This window comes from Belonocnema kinseyi, chromosome 10, assembly GCF_010883055.1.
Source record: "Belonocnema kinseyi isolate 2016_QV_RU_SX_M_011 chromosome 10, B_treatae_v1, whole genome shotgun sequence".
NCBI lineage: Eukaryota > Metazoa > Arthropoda > Insecta > Hymenoptera > Cynipidae > Belonocnema > Belonocnema kinseyi.
This window is the reverse complement of record NC_046666.1, coordinates 88705941-88725233: the sequence shown is the minus strand read 5'-3', so window position 1 is coordinate 88725233 and position 19293 is coordinate 88705941. Positions and strand designations below refer to the sequence as shown.

The 19293-nt window shown below is 35.1% G+C and overlaps 1 protein-coding gene across 1 annotated transcript in view; it reads right to left on the bottom strand.

Moving 5' to 3' along the window:
- Positions 1-19293, bottom strand: part of LOC117182309 (pre-mRNA-processing-splicing factor 8) — a 38112-nt gene that overhangs the window by 6550 nt on the left and 12269 nt on the right. The window contains exon 9 of the mRNA XM_033375458.1: positions 3684-4217. Coding sequence (XP_033231349.1) covers positions 3684-4217 — 534 coding nt within the window. The remainder of the gene's footprint in view (positions 1-3683; positions 4218-19293) is intronic.

Here is a 19293-nt window from a genome sequence, read left to right as displayed (position 1 = left end):
AAGGAATGAACTGATAGGGGCGGAAGTAAATCGAAGGCATGAGAGGGGAAAAAAGTGCAGTTGTTCTGAAAGAGAGGGACCAGGAAACGGAGTTACAAGAGATATATAAGGAGAATGCAGTCAAAATATAACGCTAAATATAAGTGGGCGGGTGTGGAAGGGAGGGAAAAATATTTCGGAGAAAAACGGGAAAAGGGGAGCCAAAAGGTAATAGCGCGATCTAGATGTCGGAACATGGAGAAGAGGAACAGATACTGTTTGGATGAGGGGAAAAGATCATTCACGTTGCACAACAGCGGAGAAGCCACACTGATATATTGGATGGGAGTTTGCGTGCAAGTGGAGAAGGGAATGTCAATCGGAAGGTTGGTGCATGAAAATGGAAGAGAAGAGGTGGTGGGATGGTGGAGGTATCTGCAGAAAAAGAAGGAGAAAAACCGAGGAGACTGGAGGAGGAGTGCCAATAGGGAAAGTACTGAACTTAATAATCGTGAGGCAAAAAGAGTTATCAGAGAAGGAGCATGCAACCAGGAGATCGGTTCTCCTTCTCATAAAGTTTGAGTAGCGTGCGTGACATGAGAAACAGTCGTAAGCAAGGCAAAAAATTTGTTTAAAACTTCGACAAGCTGTTAGTGTAAAATTTGGAACAGAGGTGCGTAGAGGCAAAAGAGAAAGGGCACGGATTTGTGTAATCGGTACTCTTTCTCGAAGGTCGATAAAGGAACATAGAAGGTTAAGGGCGGATGGATAAGTGAAGGAAAAATCATGTAAAGAGCGAGAGAAGGCAAGTATTCATTTTCTGAGACTTCGTAGTGTAGGATGTATATAAATGGGTATTAAAGGCTGTAAAAATATAAAAAGAATGTAAATAGTGTCTAAAATGGTCAAATGTAAGGAGAAGTTGGAGAATAAGTAGGTTAAGGGTACAACCCACTTTGACACTTTGGAAAATCGATTTTTTTACATTTTCCGAAAGTATATATATCTAAAAATATTATACTATAATTTTGTGAAGATCCGAGCAGTGCCACTATATTTTTATACAATCTGAATATTACTACCTGGGCGCCAAACATCAACACTCGCACTGCTCGCCTAATTGGTGCAAGCATCTCCAGGCTCAGGCTGCTAAGAAAGCGTATAAACATCCACACCCGCTTTTTCTGCTGATGTTCAAGAGGTACTAAAACCGCTTTAGGAGGACTTAACGAAAACGGAGCTGATCGAACGGTGCTGCTCGAATGATTTTTAAAAAAAACTTCAAATGCGTTTTTCTCAAAACAACGTTTTTTAGAACGGGAGGCACGATTTCTGTAAAACGAATAGACCGATTCTTATAAAAATTTGACCATATATTCTACACACAAACAGACGGAAGGTGGACTACGGGTGAGTTATAATTTTGAGTTTTACCTATTTTTTCACTAAAATCAGTGAAAAAAAAGCATTTTTTATTTTATTTTTATTTTGACCGCCATTTTGTTATTTATTGATAAAAATCATTATCCGTAGTTCATCTTCCAGCTACAATCATACTGAAACTAAAATACTTTTTTTTTGTTTCAGATGAGCCGTTGTTGAGATACTATGCCTCCCGTCTGAAAAATTAGAAGTAAAAAAAGTACTAAAAATTAGTGGCGTGACTTCAATTATTTCTGGGACTTTTGCCAGTTTTGTATGGAGATCAAATTTACCCAGATGAGAGATGCTGCAATATGACATACCGGGAATGTGATTTGCCGCTTGTCACGTAACGCGACTCCGCTTCTCTGACAATTAATGTTTCTTTAATATAGTAAATTATATACGTATATGTTAACAAATTAAATTTTGAAAGAATAAAGGAAATTTTTTGCAATAGATTTTCGCACGTAATTAATGACTGAATAATGTTAGAGCATATCTATTACATTAAAGAAATATCAATTGCCAAAGAAGATCCAAAGTTATCAATTCATTAATTGAACCGCCGCATCGTAGAGCGAGATATAAAATATTTCCTAAATAGTGGGAAGGCCCCCGAACGTCATTCATACCCAAACGACTGAGACCCCCTCCCGCCTCCTGAAGTAATATTCTATAACCCGTTCTACGATGCAGCGGTTCAATTACTTGCGAAAAACTTTTGGGCACAAAAAAACCCGAAGTCAAAATTTTTATAAAATCAAAATTTATTTGTTTTTTTAGAAATCTCTTCATTTTAGTGAAAAATATTTAACAGAAAATAATTGAAGTATTTCAAGATGTTTAATTCTATTATAAAAGTGTTACAAAAAATCAACAACTTTCTTTATAAATAAATACACAATTTCTCTGTACATTATTTTTTATATAAAAGCAATATTTTTCCAAATAAAACATGAAAATTGTGAAAAAATACGTCATTTCAAAAATGCACTGTACCTCAGAAATTAAAATGCACAGAAAAACCTCGGAGGATTTTTTAGAATCAGGTTGAATGTATGAATTTGCACATAATATTCACATACAAAGTTTTTACTATATCAATTAAATCGATGAGAAAGTGTTTAGCTTTACGTAAAAATAGTACATTTTGATACAAGGGCGGAAATCGGACTTTTTATTATGTTTGTGAAGTTGTACCACTCTCTTCGGATCTGACATACATATATGCAAAGAAAACACTAATTTAAACCGTTTCCGACCCATTAAAAAATTTGCTTCACTCATTGTTTACAGTTTTCTTTTTAAAATGTTACTTTGCTTACTTTGAGTTTGAATTACGCAGCCGTTTAGGTAAGCTCGGTGGCGCCTCCTAACGAGCGGTAAACTCTCCCATTCTCACGCACTGTCATATGTAACCAAATTTTTTGGCGCCTATTATTAGGGGGAAAATCCCCAGTTAATTCACTGATATGGTCGCGCAAAATCTTATCTGGAATTTAAATAATCTTTGGAATGATTCATATTTTTTACTTCTGCTTTCAGTTTTAAAAACTGAAGTATATATCAAAAAAATATTCTCAATACTTCATTACTAAAAAAAAATATATATTTTACAAGTATCGAAATACCTATTCTAGGATCTAGGATGAAAAGACATTTGCCTCCTTGATGTACACGATACTTTATATAACAAAGGTATGATTTACATGTTTATCACTTCTGGCACTTGAGGTTAGGTTCACGCACTCCATAATCGTGCAGGGACGAAAGTGAATGTTCATACGCACAAAACATAATCATAATCGTACTACGCACCAAGCCGCACATGCGAATTCGCCACCCGTCCTCCTGTTATATAAATGGTTAATTTCAGAACCAAAAAGCCGCTGGTAAAACGCGTAAATCATGTCTGTTACATAAAAACTTTAATGCTTTACATTAGATACATACAAAAAGGTCAAATCGAGTTTGAGCTGATTCAAACATTCGAGTACTCGAAAGTTTCGAAAATCCGAACGGCTTCAGTGCTAAAGGTGTTTTCAGAATACTGAACACTTTGGAGTAAAAGTTAACAAATTCGACATTTTTCATTCAAACTCTTTTGAGAACTCAAAACTCTTCGAGTACTCGAACTTTTCGGAAAGTTCGAATCCTAACTCGATTATATTCGATCCGATTTAACTCAACTCTATTCGACTTGTTCGAGCTTTTTGTACACCTCTACTATAGAACAGAATTATAATTTCTAATAAATCAATAAGTCATTATATTTTTACCTTAAGATAGTTGTGTTGTCGCTCCTGTTCAGCTTTTAGGTACAGCCTTGTCAAACGTCCCAGGTTCTTCTTACACACTGTTTTGTCAACTGTGGCTCCACGACGGATTCGTTCACGATTGTAGTGAGAGGTGTTGGTCCACCAGTCGGCTTTCATTTTGACATACCGCAGGATCATGCTTTCGATTGGAGTCGGCAGTCCGGGAACTTTCCATGGAATATTGGCTTTCCAGCACCGCCAAGCTTCGCTAAGATGCTGGAGGATCGCGCGGGCTTTATTCTGTTTAATTCCTTCTGGCATCATGTCCACAATATCATGCATAACTGATGCTCGGAGTTCCAAATCAAAATGAGATTCGACTCTTTGTTTCGTGACCGTTTTGGCGACACCTTTTGAGTGTCTGCCTTCAAACTGTCTTGACAAGAGATTTCCAAGCCAGCGCTCCAAAAGTGGCGTAATGCCTCTCATGAAGAATATCCAAACTCTCCACCCTGGTGCCCAAAATCCACACCCAGGACCTTTGCCTACTGGACCCTTGAAAGAGAATTGTCTTCATTTAAAATCGAAGGATTATACTTTTGTATAATTTATTTATGATTTTGATGTATGGAAAATATCAGGTTTCTATAATTATTTAGGAGGGTAATAACAGCAGGGTGCCTAGTGATCAGCGAATTTGAAATTTTCTTTTTTTTCTCGACCACGCCCACGGTCGTATATACATGTCTAGAAACTCTAGTAGAGGGGATGTAGTAAAGAGTAGTAAAGATGACTCGCGAATTGAAGCTTTGCGTAATTCAGAAAGCAGTCACAACACGTAGGGCACGGTGATGATAAAGTAGCGCGAAATTTAAATATTAATATAATGGCATGATGAAATATTAACATGACAGCATGATGAAAAATCATCACAAAGTATTAGTAATTATAAACTTTAGAAGTAATGATAAATAATTAGGCATCTTTGCCTTATGTTGCTCTTTTTTTTAAATTGTTTGGCTCTGATTAGAGGTTAAGCGTAGCACGGGCACACCAATAAAGTTCTGCCCAATTAGTTACCACAAAGATATCTTTATTGACGATCTGAAAGTTTTGGAAGACTTCGATGGTCTTCTATTTATACCTCGATCCCCTTTAGAAAGAAACGAAAAAAATTGGCGATTTTGATGTTTCGCGTTATTCTAAATTTCATGCATAAGTCGATTTTGAGGTTATGTTTTTGAGGTGTATATAATATGGATATAGTTACTATTATACATATTATTGATGTTAATATTATAATTATAAAATATTATATTAATATTAATGAATATTTGACTATCTTCTAACAGAAATAGTTCAACTTATAACTAAAACAATTAGTTTTCTGCAAAAAAATTTTTGAATAAAATACATTAATTTTAAAAAAATTGTTGAAATTGTTTTCAACAAAATAGCTAAATCTTTTAAGAAAAATTAACATTTTTATTCAAAAGGCTGAACTGTATACTAAAAAAGGCATTTTAAATAAAATACATGAACTTTGCACAAAAGAAATTTATTTTCCACTAAGTTTAATTTTCTATACAAAAATTAATGTTTAATCATAGTCAATTTTTCGACAAAAAAGGATTATTTTCTTGTAGTTAAAAGAATATAATTTTTAAACAAACAGAAATGTTCTACAAAATAGTTAAATTTTCAGAAAAGATTTTAAATATTTGAGGATGTTTTAAAAAATATCAAGGAATTTTAAACTTATTTTTATTATTTTGATACAAATTCTAAAGAAGTAAAAAAATTAGAATGGTTATTTAAAAAAATTCAAAAGTACTTTAAAAAAGTTTAAGGTGTGTCAAAATATTTTAAAGGAATTGCAATTTTTAAGAGTATTTAAAAATGTTCCAAGGAATTTTTAATTGTTTTCGTTAATTTAATATGAGATTTGTTTAAAAATATGCATACAATTTAATATATTTATGCATATTAACTGTTATTAATGGGGGGAATAGGCTCAGATTACCCCTGGATATTAATTATTTAATAGACAAAGTTAGATATGAAAAAAATATGTATGTATGTTCGTTTTTTATTCTTGCAGTTGATTTTTTCAATTTCTAAGAATTTGCTAGTCACTCAAAAAAAAAGACTGTTTGTGGGCTGGGGACATCCGTGGGAATTCTGAGTTGAGTGTGCGAGAGAGACAGAAATATGATAAGCACGCCCCAAAGGGTGGGGCTTCTGAGAGAAAAAAAAAATTTCGACAGCCAATCACAGTTGGAATATTTTCAGAAAAAAGGGTACATAGTAAAAAAAAGTGTGAAACAAATTTCCTGCGAGAAAGTAATAATCAGGAGATCGTCAGCCAGGTTCAGGCATTGTCTGAAAAACAGTACCCTTGCAGCGGGTGGTAGTCTATCGAGCGGATGGTTTTAGGCCTCGCGAGACCCTCCCATTGTTTGAGATTAAACAGAGCGGATAAAAATCAGAATCTTGTACAATGTTCATTAATTAAATATTAATGTACTGCATTAGCCTCGTTATATTATTATGAGTAAATAAAAAAAAAATGAAAAAAATCGGTCAATATTTTCAATGTTAGTTGATCGTTAAAGCTTTATTTTCCAAACTCGTTTACCAATCCAGGCATTCCACATAAGTTATGATTATTATCAATGGTTTTACATACCTATTGTCACATGCCTATTGTTTTGTAAATTTGTGAAATAATCATTCCTGTTGTTGTTGTTACTATACCGTTTTCTATGAAAAAATTGACTCCTAAATGTATATATCATTCGATTCAGAATTTCAAGAAACGTGCAAATTCGTTGAATGTCCGAGTTTGAAATTTTGAAAATGCTCCATTTGAATTTTCATCTGATCGAAACATTTCATTGGGATAATTTCGAAATATACTTGACATCCAATGAAAATGACTGAAACTTCTCAATATACTAGAAAAAAATATTTTCTATTGAAATCTTACTCTCTAATTGTGAAATAATAATGACAGGGCCAGAAATTCGTCTTAAAAAGCAGGATTACTTAGATCAAGCATGTTTTTAATATTCTAAATTATCATTGCAATTTTACACATATATCTTCTACCTTATTTTTTTACGGATCCAGACATACAACACAATTTATAATTATTAACAATGTTTCTACAAAAAAAGTCGTAATAAGCCTAAATAAAGTTTGAAAACTTTATTCTTGGAAACTTTTTTAATATTCTCTTCAAATGAACTTTAAAAATAAAAAAAATGTTAAATTTGTGTAGTAATAGAAAACTTTCTTATCACCTTCAAATCTTTCAAAATTCTTAAAAAGCTTTTTCTTTCGAAATCTTAAAAAATCTATATTTCACTCAACATTTGTCGGCATCTCAACAAATAACAAACTGAAAACATCCACTAAAATCATATTCATACAAAAAATTTGAAAGGATTTCTTGTTTTTAAAAATAAATTGTTAGAGAAAATTTTCAAAGATTTCTAAAAATTCTGAGAAAGAATCCATAATATCTTCGGCAATTTTTTAATTATTTAGGACTTAAAAATTGTAAGAAAAATTTGGGTGTTGAAGAATTTAGAAGTGTTAAAGTGATTAAAAATATTTTAGAAGTTTAAAAGATTTCGTAATATTTATAAAATATTTATAAAACGACGAATTTTCAAGAAATAGTTAAATAATCTATAAAAAAAGTATACTTAACTAAGAAGATTAATCCTAAATTAATAAAAAACATAGAATAGTTACAGATTGAACCAAAAAAATTTCTGGGTAAATACTTCGATTTTCAATCCAAAATTTTAAATAAAAAAATTAATTTTAACCAAATATTTGAATTTTCAATACAAAGAAGGAATTTTCATACAAGCTTTATTTTCTACCAAAAACCAGCTAATTTTACAAATATGTACTTGAATTTTAAACAAACAAAAAAACACACATTTCCAATAAGGATTTTAAATTTCCACCATTTATTGCCATGGCTTACTAAAATAATTTATAAGACTTTGATTAATAGTCTTTGAAATTAATCTTTAAATTTAAAAAATCCTGTCATTATTTGCAAGATTACATGATTTTTCCACAACATTTGAAAAAATGCAATGACCCTGCCAAGTCTTCGAGATTTTGTGTAAAAGAAATAATTAACTTACGTTATGTCCCATTTGTATTCTAAATCAACATTCATACGTTTCGTTACACAAAAGTTATAATTAGCCTTTCGAGTGAACTGTACTTCAATACATTTTTCCAATTTCACTACACAAATTTTAAACAAATTATTTTAAAAAACCGGTTTTGAAAGATTTTGAATTACATGCTTAGAAACTTTGAAAGGTTTCAAGACAATGAAAGAATATTCTTAAGATTAATACGAAAATTTGAAAGGATTGTTTTTATATTAATTTTTTGAAAAAATTTAAAAAGATATTAAAATTTTTGTAGACAGTTCTATAAATTCCGCGAAAAAATTGGAATATTTTAAGACAAGTTTTTTAATTTTTTAATATTTTTTAAAATCTTAAGAAAAATTCGCCTCCGTTTCAAACATTTAGAAATTTCAGAAGATTCTGAGTGATCAAAAAAAAAAATATATTTCCGTAAATTTACTAAATATTTTTTAAAAACAACTTACATTTGTCATACAAAAATTAATTTTCTACTAAGATTCATTTTGGGGACTTCCAGTTGGGTTGGAAACGTTGCACACGCGTCCAGGAAACGTCGCCGAAAAAGTAAGAGATTAAAGTTTTAAATCTATGCGGGTGGTCTGGTAAGTGGAAAATTTAGGCAGTGCGCGAAAAAAGTGATCAGAAAAAGTATTATTCATAGTTTTAAAGCTATAGAACTAATGAGATATGGATAAAATAGAACCCTCCGAAAAGGAAAAGGTTATGTTGAACGGGAGTGAGGAGGTGAAGAAGTTCAACGCCGACTCGGCTGATGACAGAGAGAGGGCAGCACCAAATGGGAATGCACAAGCAGATGACTTCGAACAGCTGTAGGGGAAAATAATAAGCAGTCGACGTCGACGGCGAAAAAATGCCGAGGAAGACCAAAGAAAGAATGAAATGTTCAAAAGAAGGGGAAAAATAAGTAGATTACCTAGCAGAAGTGAATGTGGAAGCGGCAAGGGATGTGATAGAAGTTTGAGCGAGGATTTAACGGATGTGGAGGCCGAAAATCAAGAGTTACCTCAGCTACAATCAAATAATCTTATAGTTGACAGAAATGAAGAGGAAGCGACACATCCTATAAGCAAACCCCATGATGAAATGGCCCAAAATATAATTACTCAATTAGAAGAAAAGGATACTAGAGGCATAGCTAGATTTTTCATACAAATTAATGACAGTGATGAGTTAACAGGCGAGAACATTCGAAAAAAGAAGATGGATTTGGCAGGTGCAATTTCGGACCTACTGAAGGGGTGGGGGAATGCGAATGGGAAAAAAGAAATAGACAAGGTACCTCAGGAATATCACAATTTATAGCTTTCATTCGAATCCTTAAAAAACAGGACAGTTAAAATAGAAGCAGAGTGGGAAGCAGCCGTCTCAACTTTAGAAAAGGCCAGGGAAAAAGAAAATGCTTGGGTAGCAGAAAAGAAACACATGGAAGAAGAAATTAGAAATCTAAAAGATAAGCTGGCAAACTCTAAAAAAGGTTACATAAATGGTAAGTATATACTCAATTAACAGGGAAAGGGAGAAACTTCAAATATTTATGGAGGCCTAGAAAGGATCAGGGAAGACGACACGGACAACAGAGACAAGGAAGCTCAGTATCAAGGATAGAATAAGGATTCTTGACCCAGAAAGCTGACGAAAAAGGAGCTGGACCGAGAAGTAAAAGAAAGAAGGGACAGAAAAAATCATGTCATAATCAGAGAATTCAGACCAACCGGGAGGAACGTAGAGGGAGAAATAAAATGGGCCCTTAAAGGGACAATTGGAGTAGCAACAGAGGTCAAAGGAATTAGGTTCAGCAATGAAGAGTTTTTGGTGGACTTGCATTGTTGGAGAGACAAAATGTCCATAATGAGAAGAAAATCCAAATTCAGAGGAACCAGCATCTGGATTGCGGACAACTTGACCAACAGAGAGCTTCAAATACAGAAGTGGATCACGAATTTAGCTGAAGAAGAAGCAGGACATGGGAAAGCAGTGAGGACGGGCTACATGAAATGGAAGATTGGTGAAGATTGGTTCTTCTGGAACGAGGAAGAAGGGGGACCCAGCAAGAATGTTTTTCGTATCCACGGCGCCTAACAACATCAGAGGTATGTCATGGAATATTTCGGGAGCAAATAAGGTAGGGCAGACATGGGATTTTTCAAAGGGTTTTGAATTAATTGTACTACAAGAAACTTGGCTAATCAATGAGTCGAAAGAACAATTTGTTAAAAAGCCAGATAAAGATTTTATTTGAATAACAAAACCGGTAGAAAAAGTTCATAATAAGGGGAGAGCAAAGGGAGGGCATCTAATAGGAATTAAGAAAAATTGAGTTGGAGACGATTGGGAGTGTAAAGAATGGGACTACGGAATTGTAATTAGTAACAATAAGTTAAGATTTGAATCAAAAATACTAAAAATTGTAACTGTTTATAACAATAAAGGCATTTCTAAAGTCCGTGGAAGTCTATGTTAATTAATAGAAAAGACAAGCAGAGAAAATGAATGCTTGGTAATAATAGGCGACGGGAACGCTAGAGTAGGTAGGGTCACAGAGGAGAGCCCAGAGATGCAGTACGAGAATGGCAATGAAAATCTGCGAAACTCGGAGGACGAGTTGGTGAACGCCGAGGGTAAAAAACTTTTGAATATTTGTAACGAACACGGGCTAAAAATCCTTAATGGTTGTACTCAGGACGATAGAAAAGGCAGATTCACGCATATTTGCGACGCGGGGGGATCGATCTTAGATTTAATTATTTAAAAAGAAGACGAGAGGGTAAACCCAATATCGGAAATAAAAGTTGAAACGAGAATCGAGTCGGATCACCTACCGGTCACCTTCCGACTCTCTCACACGGGGTCAGAATTATATGAAAAAAAGGAACCGAGAAGAGGACGGAATATAAATAAGGCGGAAAAACTATTCTGGGACAAAGGGAAATCTGAAGAATTCGGGGAAAAAATGGAAGAACTATGGGAAACGAGAGTAGAGCAAGAAGCGAGTGAAGACAGATGGGAGATAATAATTGACAGTATAAAAAAAACAGCAAAAGAAGTAGGAATGGTACGGATGGTGGGGCCCCACAGCAATAATTTTAAGAAAATGATTGACTGGTTCGATGAAGATTGCAAAGAACAGAGGAAAAAAGTGTGGGAAACCTTAAAAATGTTTCTAAAGTTAAAGGGAGAATCGGAGCGGGAGAAATTGGTGTATGAAAAAAAGAGGTTAAAAAGTTTATACAAGGAAAAAAGGAAACAAAGAAATAAAGGAAATTGGAAAGAGGTAGAAAATAGTAGACAATCAGGCGATTTTTGGAGCGCAATCAGAAAATTTATACCAAAGACCAGAAGGAACATCAAAGGGGAAGAAATTAACTTAGAAAAATGGAAAGCTCATTTTGAAAAGCTACTAGGAAGCAAGGGTGAGAAAAGTCAGAATAATCAAGAATCGGCGAGAGATAGGGACAAAGCGGGTAAAGGGACTAAGACTGAAAACGAGGGAGCTCCAGCGGACAGTAGAGAACATCTAGATGAAACCGAAAAGGGACTTAATGGAAAAATAAGAGTTTAAAGAATTCTGTGAATGCATAACAAAAATGAAAAGAGGAAAAGCGCCTGGGGAGGATGGGGTACCAATAGAATTTATTGCAGGGATGTCAAAAGTGTGGGCGACAGAAATGAATGAAGTAATAAACAACTTATGGGAAAATGGAGTTATGATTAAAGGATAGGAGACAGCCAGAATAGTACCGATATTTAAAAATGGAAACGAGGACGACGCAGAAAACTACAGAGGAGTTTCGCTGCTATATTTAGGTTACAAAATATTACCAGCTATAATGGATGCAAGACTAGGGGAATGGGTAGAGGAAAAGAGATTGCTCAGGAAAAGTCAGGCAGGTTTAAGGAAAAAAAGAAGTACCAGAGACCACATCTTTGTCTTGAATTCTTTAATAAACAAGTTAAAAAAAGAGAAAGGAAAGCTATACGTATCATTTATAGATTTAAAAAAAGCATTTGATACAATAGACAGAAAGATACTTTTTGAAAAACTGGAAAAGGTAGGAATCAGTGGCAGAATGCTCGATATGATCAAGAGTATTTATAGGAACATTTTCAACGAGGTAGTAACTAAAGCGGGAATCTCACAAAATTTTAGAACAAATATAGGGGTAAGACAAAGATACACCTTGAACCCGACCCTCTTTAACATTTTCTTGGACGTCATAGATGATAAGTGGACCAAAAGAAATGAAGGAGGAACCGTAATTGGGAAATCGAAGGTGTTTACTTTAAAATTTGCGGATGGCTTAGCGATCGTTTCCGATCACGCGAATGGTATCAAAGAAATGTTAAAAACGCTGGAAAGATATGCTGATAAGAATAAATTAGAAGTGAATGTCAAAAAAACAAAGGTGATGGTGTTTAAGAAAGGGGGTAGGAAGAAATCTGGAGAGGAATGGAAATTTATAGGAAAACCACTCGAAGTAGTAGACAAGTTTAAATATTTAGGTTTTTGATTTTCATCGGGCGGATCCTTCTACAAACACCTAGCAGCCCTAGCAGGCAACGCGCAAAAATCTATCAATGCAGCATGGGGAGTGATGAAAAGGGCAGGAATAAACGCGTTAAACAGAAGACTTTACATACTGGATGTATTAGCAAAAACAGGAGCGTTTTACGGGGTCGAAATATGGGGATAGAGAAGGGAAGAAATAGAGAAAGTACAGAGTAGATATGTTAAAATGATAGCATTACAAGAAGTAGGAGATGGCGAAACATTGGGGATGATATGGGAAGGCAGGGATTTGGAAGATGTGTCAAGGAACTTAGGAAGAGGAGTCCTAAGGAAAATGGAACAAGAATGTTAGATCGATTGGCAAAAAATTAATATTTCAAATTATTGTAAAGTATACAAAAGTATAACAGATGGGATAGAGAGGGAAGAATACTGGGAAGCGAAAGATATCAAAGGAATAGATAAGGAACAGTAGGCTAGGCTAAGATGTGGTAATGGGGGTAAGGCAGGAAATAAGGGTTATAAAGACCATTGTCTTTGCCGCTTATGTGGGGAAGAGGAGGAAGATATATACCACATTTGGAAATGCAAAAAAGCTAGGCAACTCATTGATCGTGAAACAGTCGAGGAGGTGGATGAGTGGTTGATGATTGGTAGGGGGTCCGAGTATACAGATTTTACTGACCGCTTATGCCAGAATCTGAAGGAAAGACCGAGTACCGGGGTGTGCAAATATGCGAGAGCTGTCGAAAGATTAGCCAATATAGCGCAGAGGAAATGTATAGATTCAAGAAAATGTAAAATAAGACCTTTGATCTATGTACAAACATGAAAAGTGTATATTTGGAAGAAGTAAAGAAACAATACTAAGATTCATTTTCAAGCATTAAAAAGACAAATTAAATAATTTAATTTTTAACACAAAAACAACGGATTTAAAAAAAAGTTTAATTTTCAATAAAAAGAAGAATTTTCAACCTAGAAAATTAATTTTCTGATAAAAAACAACAAACTTAAAAACAAAAATCTTAAAATTGTCAACCAAATAGATGAATTTTTTACTGGAAAAAGTCAATTTTGAAGCATAAATAAAATAGTTAAATTTTCAATTCAAAATCAACAAATTTCCAAAAGGAGTTAAATTTTTTATTGAAAAAGATGATTTTTTAACCGAGAAGATAAATTTTCTGCCAATAAACAACGAATTCAACAAATATATGGTAATCTTTAAGGGCATGTGATACTTACAATTTCCCCGGATTTTTTCCACAAAAACGAAAATGTTTAAAAACTGAATTCAGAGATGCTATAAAATATCATAACGGACGTCCCCGGACTCTTTTTTGAGGGACAACAAAAAAAAAAATTATTGTGCTAAATAAAAATTTTATGCATATGCATTATTTTGAGGTTACGTCGTTTTTCATCTCTGCTTTTTCCGATAATCTGGAAATTATTTATGAAATCAACTTTTTTGATTGCCTGCAAAGAAGGTTAGTTCCGGGAGATTAGTTACTATGTTTACTTGTAAGTCCAAAGTTTTCGGTCAAAAATATTGTGTAGTTTGGAAGTAACACTCGGGTGAATTGTAACACATATAACCTCGAAATATACACGCACGTTGTTGGCAATATCAAAAATTTTTTGATAAAAAAAAAAAACAAAAAAAGTGTGTGGGGACGTCCATTAGCATGTTCGCTATCATTTCCCAGTTTTTGAAGGCAAATTATTTCTTATCCTAGGAAAAAAGCCGTGGGAATCTAACACTGAAAAAATCGATACTATTTCCAAAGCGCTATGCAAATTAACCACATTTCGCTAAATTAAAACTTTTTTTAATTAACCTACAAAAAAAATGTATGGGGACGTCCGTTAGCATGTTCGCTATCATTTCCCAAATTTTTAGGACAAAATATTTATTATTCTAGAAAAAAAAGCCGGGGGAACCTAAAACTGGTAAAATCGACAATTTTCGAAGTATCACATGCCCTTAAACACCAAAAAAGTAGTAGTTTTCAATTAAAATATTGTTATTTTCCACCATTTTTTTTCATCGTTATGTACTAAAAGAATTATTAAAATTGTCATTAATAGGCTCTTAAATTGACCTTTGAATACGAAAAAATCAATAATTTTTTCAAAATGTTTAATTGTACATAATTTAAAAAATTCCATTAAGATCTTTCAGATTCTTTTATGTAAACTTTTTAATTAAAGCATCTCAAATTCACCTACTCAGTTTACGATCTAGAATATAGACCTGAGTAATTGGGGGCGCTTTATTTTAGTTCGCAAAAGCCTCAGGTAATAGGTGGCGCTGGCGAAAATCGTTCGAAATTAAATACATAGGATCGGCAATCTCCCACCTCATCTCTGGTTACATACGTTCAACACGATGAATGATCAAAAATCAATTATTATAAATAAAAAGAAAATTTCGAAGTATCTTCCTCTTCTTCTTCTTTGAAAAAATTTTTAGCCATAATAATGTGTGGATTATGTAAACACACAGTACACACGGACGAAGAACGCATATGAGTTACGAAACCTAGACCCATCTAGACTATACAGTGTGTACAATTCTACAGAGGATTCAGGGACAGTGTGGCAGACTAATGCACTGCTCGCTGATTGGCTTCGCCACTTAAGTTCTCTTCCTCCAAATATAGAGATGTACTTATTATAACTTAGTCGCGGAGGCGCGTAGTGTGCAGTATACATTCATGTAAACAGTATGCATCACGTCTTTTAAGCATTTCATGCAGGTAAGATATGCAGAATCTTTAGTTAAAGTTATTAATAATTGTTTATGGTTAAAGTCTGTTCAACAAGAGCGAGGTCTCGATTTTTCGAAAACTATTAGAGATTTTGAACGTTTTTATTTTAATGAAAGTACATTCAAAGGACTACGGCGGAATTATCAAGTCGATTCAGTATCGCTCGAATCGTCCGAGAGAGCAGACGTGAGTCATAATGAGTTCTGTGTACGCGAAACGTTTTGAAGCGGTCTTCTTGTCGAAATGGTTCGTGAAGAAGTGGGTTAAGGGTTATAAAGCCAATAAAACACCCCCTGTAAAGGTCCATGTTTGGGGATGCTTCTCTAAGCGCGGTTCTGGGTGTTTAGAGCTCTTCACCGAGAATTTGAATGCTCAGAAAATGCTTCAAATATATGAACATGGTCTTCTAAGGTCTGCTACAAAGATGTTTGGAGCCGATACGGCCGATTAGATCTTGCAAGAAGATAATGACCCGAAACATCGAAGCCGTCTCTGCACCGTCTGGAAAACAGAAAATGGCATCACAACTTTGGACTGGCCATCAGAGTCCCCCGATGCGAATCTAATCCAAATGTCTGGAGTGTTTTAAAGAGGAAGCTTGCGGGAAAACGTGTGTTCACCCTGAAACGGCTCTCGCAAAAAATCAGAAAGATATGGCAAGAAATACCAACGGACTACGCTGAGAAATTAGTGGAAAGATGCCGAAAAGGTGCCAGGCCATTCTGAACAACGATGGGGACTAGAGTATCTATTAGGTAGTAGCGCCGTAGTCCTTCGAGAGTACTTATATTTTTTAAAAAACGTTTAAAAATCTCTAATAGTTTTCAAAAAATCGAGGACTTTCTCTTGTTGAACAGACTGTATACAAGTAGTTGAAAAGTAGCAGTAGTACATTTTTTACCGAAGGAACTAAAATTATTTTTAAGATATATATTAGGGCGGCTCAAAAAATCACATTTGAGAAATTTTAACGAAGTATAGATTTATTAACTTATTATTACTCTGCCTTTCAACTTATTCTGAGTGATCGCAACTTCGGATCGCAGCAAATACGGTGCACAATGAGCGGACCAACCGAGGGTCAACTTTTTTTGCAGCTGCCCACCTGCAGTCCCTTCAGCCAGTGTTCAACTTAAATGTGTCCTTTTCCATAAGCTTTTCTTAGTCTTTACTTAATGTAAATTAAAAGTTTAATCTTTTTTTCTAGAAATCTGTTTTCAATAGTTTCAAAAATATTTCTTCAAAATATCAAGTTACAAAAGTGCATACGAGGCTTACAATGAGCCTCCCAATATTGCTATTTTATGCGATTTTTGATATGGCGAAAACTTTTTCAAAACATTTCCGAGATATAAAAATTCGATAAATTCAATATTCACTAATAAGAGATGAAGCATATAAAAATTTAAATAAATTGACTTACAATTCCCTGCTCAAAATCAAAGAAATAAAAATTGGAAACATTTTACATGATAAACTCCATAAGACATAAAAATAGCTAGAGCAACAGCTAACAAGGTTTTTATTTTAAAATAAAAAAAACATGGGTACATTTATTTTCCTAAGAGAACAAGTTGGTAACCGTGCTCGTTGTAATTTCTCAAATTTCATTTGTTAATGGCATCCCTGAAGACCCTGAGCTCATTGATAAAAGCGCTAGATGACACCTTTGCGCTGAAGAGACATATATATATACCTGGGCGTGCGCCACAGAGCCGCATTCAGGATGTAAAATCTATAAATGATACTCCCCGAAGCAGATACAAACGTCTCATCCGGCACATTTGGTCTTTCGAACTATCGGTGAGGAACAAAGTATCTGCAACGAACATGGTTGCCGTCCCGGTAGTACTCTATTCATTTGGAGTGGTTCCATGGACGAAGAACGAGCTCAGATCCCTTGATATCGGGACACGAAAGGTTATATACATGAACAAAAGCATGCATCTTAAGTTTTCTGTTCCGCGACTGTACATCTCACGCCGTCAAGGTGGTCGCGGAATATTCAGTCTTGAATGTGTTCACAACAGGATTATTCTGGGTGCAGCACATAGAGTCGCAAATGGAAGAGACCCTCTTCTTAAAATGGCCAGGAAGCACGAAGAAGTGGGCAAAGGAGCATTTCTGTACAAAGCAGCGGATGAGGCTGCTGAAGCACTCGGACTTATCTTCAGTATTAGGGGTGAGCAAAATGCATCAAATCTCATCTATCTCGAGTGCTCACTCCTGAAAGTCCGGATTAGGAAAGCACAAGATAAAAACTTACGTGAACAGCCCCTCGATAAGAGGATGCACGGCACCTTCTACAGAAATGTGGAGGATCAGTCAATGTCGTGTGAGCTAATGTTTGCTTTCCTTAAATTGCCCGGATTGAAGTCTGGCACGGAGGGTTTCATTTTTGCATGTCAAGATGGTGTCATTTCCACCTTAACATACCGTCGCCACATTTTGAGCCAAGACATTCCCGATGATAGCTGCAGGACGTACCATGCACACTCCGAGTATTTAGTACACATACTATCTAGTTGTCCAACTCATGCGGGAACAACCTACATCCAAAGGCACAATGCAACACTAAGAGTGCTTTATTACCATCTCTGCCACTCTTACGGCATTAACCTTAATATTGCTCCTCTAAATGCTCCAAGGGAAATAGAGTCAATTGTCGAGAATGAGAAGTGCTGCATATACTGGAACTTTATATTCTCGACAATTGTTTATGTTGCATACTCGAGACTTGACATGGTTCTTCTTGACTTCGAGAAGCGAACCATGTTCGTTATCGAATTTTCGGCTCCAGCTGACAAAAACATCATAGTCGAGGAGAATGAAAAGAAAGAAAGGTATAGAAACCTTACAAGGGGTTTGCAACGATTGCACCCGGAATATTCTGTTAACCTAATCGTCCTTATCATCAGAGCTCTTAGAGAAGGCAAGCTTTCATTGGTTAATAGCTTGAAAAGCATCCATGTGTGTCCTTGCGGGAAAAATGCAGTAACGCAACACTTGCGGGAAAAATGCAGAAGGCGGTCGTCCGCTGGTCGCTTCGTGTTCTCAGAGTGCACGAGACTTTTGCCGGATAGTCGTATTGATTCCGTTACAGACTGTAACCACCTATCTCAGGTCGTGAGACGTGGTTATAGATGAAATTTTACCGCGATTTCGCTGGGATCGGGTGCAGTTTTTCAGATTAGCACACGCTCCTTTAACTGTATATAATTAAAAGTTTGTCATAAGGATAACCGAAGGATTTCGCCCGGAGCGGGTGCTAATCTGAAAAACTGCACCCGATCCCAGCGAAATCGCGGTAAAATTTAAGCCACAACCACGTCTCACGACCATGGGGGAAAGCTTACTCATTCAAATAAATAAAACAATAACCTTAACTCACATACCTGCACTGAAAAAAATTTGGGCAAGCAGCTGTGTTCTTAGTGGCAACGCAGCGTCACCACGACGATTGGTGCAGCGGCCAGACCACATTTAAGTAAGCTATAGTGCCAAACGTGCGAGTATATCCTTTCCCGTGTGTTGGGAACGCAGAAGTCCCACAAAAGAGAATGAAATTGCCCCACTAATATAAACTATAAATGTATAACTCCGCGGGAAACTTGGCTGCAGCTGTTCCAATGTGGGAACACAGCCTGCCCAATATGAGAGGGGATGTGTACCAAGTTGCAGGCGAGCAACGCGCGACGCATTTGGTGTTGTAGCTCTACCACGTGAGCGAGCAGCTCGCCCCCAAAATTTTCAGTGTAGGGGTATTTCACTTTATTTTAAAAAATTCAAAAATTAAAGTAATAAACCCACATACCCAGAGGGATCTTTCCATTATTTAAATAAATTTGAAAATGAAAAGAGAAAAAAAGAAAACCGCATGATTTTTTATATTATGAAATAAAAACCAAAAACTTCAATTCCCATACCGCAAAGGATCTTTACTTAAATTCAATAAATTAGAAAATTAAAATAGAAACCTACACACATTGTGCATCTATTTTATTTATTATTAACTTCATAAAATAAAATAGATGCACAAAGTGTGTAGGTTTTTTATTTTAATTTTCTAATTTATTGAATTGAAGTGAAGATCCTCTCGGGTATGGAAATTAAAGTTTTTGGTTTTTTATTTCATAAAA